Raw genomic sequence first — 2745 nt, 5'->3', positions numbered from 1 at the left:
TCGCTGGAGCAGGGGCGGCAACGACAGTTACAGAAGCGGCGGCTGAGGCACTGCTGGCGGCGGGAGCGGGGCGAGGCGGTGGAGGAGGAGGCGGAGGTGGCGGGGGGGGAGGCCGCGGAGGCGGGGGACGGGGTGCGGCCGCTGAGGCGGCTGAGGCGGCGGCGGCGGCAGCGCCGGCACTGGCAGCAGCGGCAGCGCCACCGGCGGCGACAGCGGTGGAAGCGGCAGCACCGGGTGCGGCGGCGGCGGCGGCGGCAGAACCGCCGGAAGCTGAGGAGGGGGTGTAAAGGGACATGGGGCACGGAGTCGCGGTTGGGGTTGCGCATGGGGTTGCTTCTCCTTAAGTTTGCAGCTGGTCCCAGACCCTGCAAACTGGAGAACCCAGCTCACCCAGCTCACCCTCTCGCAACCAATACATCACCACATTGCCCGGCCGTCCCGGCCCGGCGGGTCATGTATTCCTAGGACCGGTTGCCCAGACATGTGACGGCCCTGTGTTGCTCACCCATGCAGTGCATGGCAAATGCTCATCTATGGACACGCCCCCTCCTTCCCGCAGTCAACCTACTTGATGTGGATGTGGAAGCCTGCAGCAGCTTGCGGTGTCCCACTTCCTGGGCTGTCACAGCAGCTGTAGAGGGCAGCGGCGGCGGCGGTGGGATGGCGTAACAGGGTGGGGGGGGAGAGGACAAGAGTGGGCGGGTGGGCAGGAAAGCAAGGAGGGTGGGGTCATCAGGGCAGATAGTGTACCGTCCGTTACCGCTAGGGCAGCGATGCCGTTAGGACGGGGTATGAGAGGTCCAGCACCGCCGGACACGTTACCCCGTGTGCGGGTGGGGGCAGTGATGAGCTGACCCGGCATGTATGTGTGCCTATATCATGGCATTCATGCTATAGCCATGGCGGACCAAAATAAGTTGATCTCCACACAGGTACATACGATGTGAAATTATAGGTAAAAGTACTCACGGGCACTCCCCGCAATAACAACCAGCAGCAGCAGCAGTGGCAGCGCCAGGGCCATGACGCGGGCGATGGTGGGTCCATTATAGTAACGGCCCGTGCGACTGCAGTCCGCACCCATGTGGCTAACCAGGACACCCTCTGAGGGGCAGATCGGGGGGGCTATGCTGCCAAGTATCTAATACGCATACACCACGCGTATGCAGAGTCGCCTCACCCTTTCACAAGCTGCAGGTTAATATGTGGAAGTAGGCTGGGATTTATTTGCCGCCCTGCACTGCCCCGCGGTCCTGGGGCGGGCTGTACGGCAGAGGTTTTTGATGTAAGAGCATGGGTCATCACAGGCCCGCCAAGGGTGAGAGGTCCCTTGGGGATGTGAACCTACAACAAACAACAACGACTATGGCCAGATCGGGAAATGGAATTGAGTTACTGGCTGCCACAATGCCGGCCTGCTGCTGCCTCGCTACATACAACGCGAGGTGCACACACCACGATGATCACCGCCAGTACCCCTACTGTGGGGCCCTAGCTGGGGGTGCCTGCCGCACTCCATCATTGACGTGTAAAGGGAATTGACGAATGTGATCACGGTACGGGGTGCCAGCGGCGAGCTGCCGCATGGGTACAAGGATTAGTGAGATAGGGGTAAAGGTCGCGTTACCTTGGGTGTCCTGCCTCGATCGGGGCGGGTGGGGGCCCCTGGCGCGGACGGTGGCGGACAGGATGATGCAGTAGGGGGCGGTAGGGGCCATGGTGTATTAGTAAGCTCAGGTGACAGGTGACAGGTACCTTGGAAGGAACACCGGGCTCCTCGCCTCGGGATGGTGGGTTGGTGGGTCGGTGAGTCATGCAAGCAACCAGGGTAGTGATATGACTCATACACCGTTTGGAGGCATAAGTAATCGGAACGAGCTGGGTGTGAAGGAAGGGGGCTCGTCTTTTGGAAATGGCAGTGTTTTGCACTGAACATTCATTAATATCACGTGACGGACGGGGGCATCGTTTTGGAGACGCATCGTTTTGGACTGAACATGCGTTCATATCACGTGATGGAGGGCTCATTTCATGGAAACGGTTTTTTGGGGACTGAAGGGGCGTTCACCTTTTTGCAATCCTTTTAATCTGCAACGAAGGGGCCTTCATTCCAAAATTATTTTGTTCCCTCGATATGAAATGGAGGGTTGTGGGAATGAAGGGTCAAAATGAATATTAGCCGGATTGAGCATGAATCGTATACGGAATGAGCGCCCCTGATTCCCAGAGTGTCCAGTGTTGTCATGACACTAATTCCTCGCATGTTTGATTGCTCCTTAGGTCAAGAACGGTCTTTCAATAAAGCCGTATTGCCTGATTAGGATCAGCAAGCTTCCATATTATGTCGTAATCCCGGTGACCGACTCATCGCGCATATGTTGCGGAGTACGCTACTGCTCTTATATTTACTTTACCACTTTGTCTTAAATATTTGATCAAACATTTTTTTCACAGCCTCCTGTAAGCTGCAAGCCATCGGAATTCGCATCTTCTTCCTCCCCATCCCCATGTCGACCTGATGATGGCTGACGATGCCATTCGTCCCGATCGATCAGAGCCAAAAAACGTACATCAACTGTGCTCAACAACTGTAACTTATTGCTAAATGCGATAGAGAGAATGCCAATGTCACGTAGCCCAGGTCAAAAGGTCAGGTTCTTGCAGCTTGACAGGCGCGCTCACAGTAGCTAACTCGACGTGTCGAGCGCCATCCGGGGCCTGCTGCCATTGTCATAAATAATCTAT

The 2745-nt window shown here is 57.0% G+C and overlaps 1 protein-coding gene across 1 annotated transcript; it reads right to left on the bottom strand.

The window, feature by feature from the left end:
- Positions 1 to 527: 527 nt before the first annotated feature.
- On the bottom strand, positions 528 to 1718 carry VOLCADRAFT_101125 (uncharacterized protein; the record flags this gene model as incomplete). The annotated part of the gene is made up of 3 exons (XM_002959580.1): positions 528 to 631; positions 970 to 1104; positions 1628 to 1718. 3 exons carry the CDS (start codon positions 1716 to 1718, stop codon positions 528 to 530), a joined length of 330 nt encoding a protein of 109 aa, XP_002959626.1.
- Positions 1719 to 2745: the final 1027 nt, after the last annotated feature.

The sequence above is a fragment of the Volvox carteri genome, assembly GCF_000143455.1.
Source record: "Volvox carteri f. nagariensis unplaced genomic scaffold VOLCAscaffold_386, whole genome shotgun sequence".
Classification (NCBI taxonomy): Eukaryota; Viridiplantae; Chlorophyta; class Chlorophyceae; order Chlamydomonadales; family Volvocaceae; genus Volvox; species Volvox carteri.
This window is presented reverse-complemented; position numbering and strand designations above follow the sequence as displayed.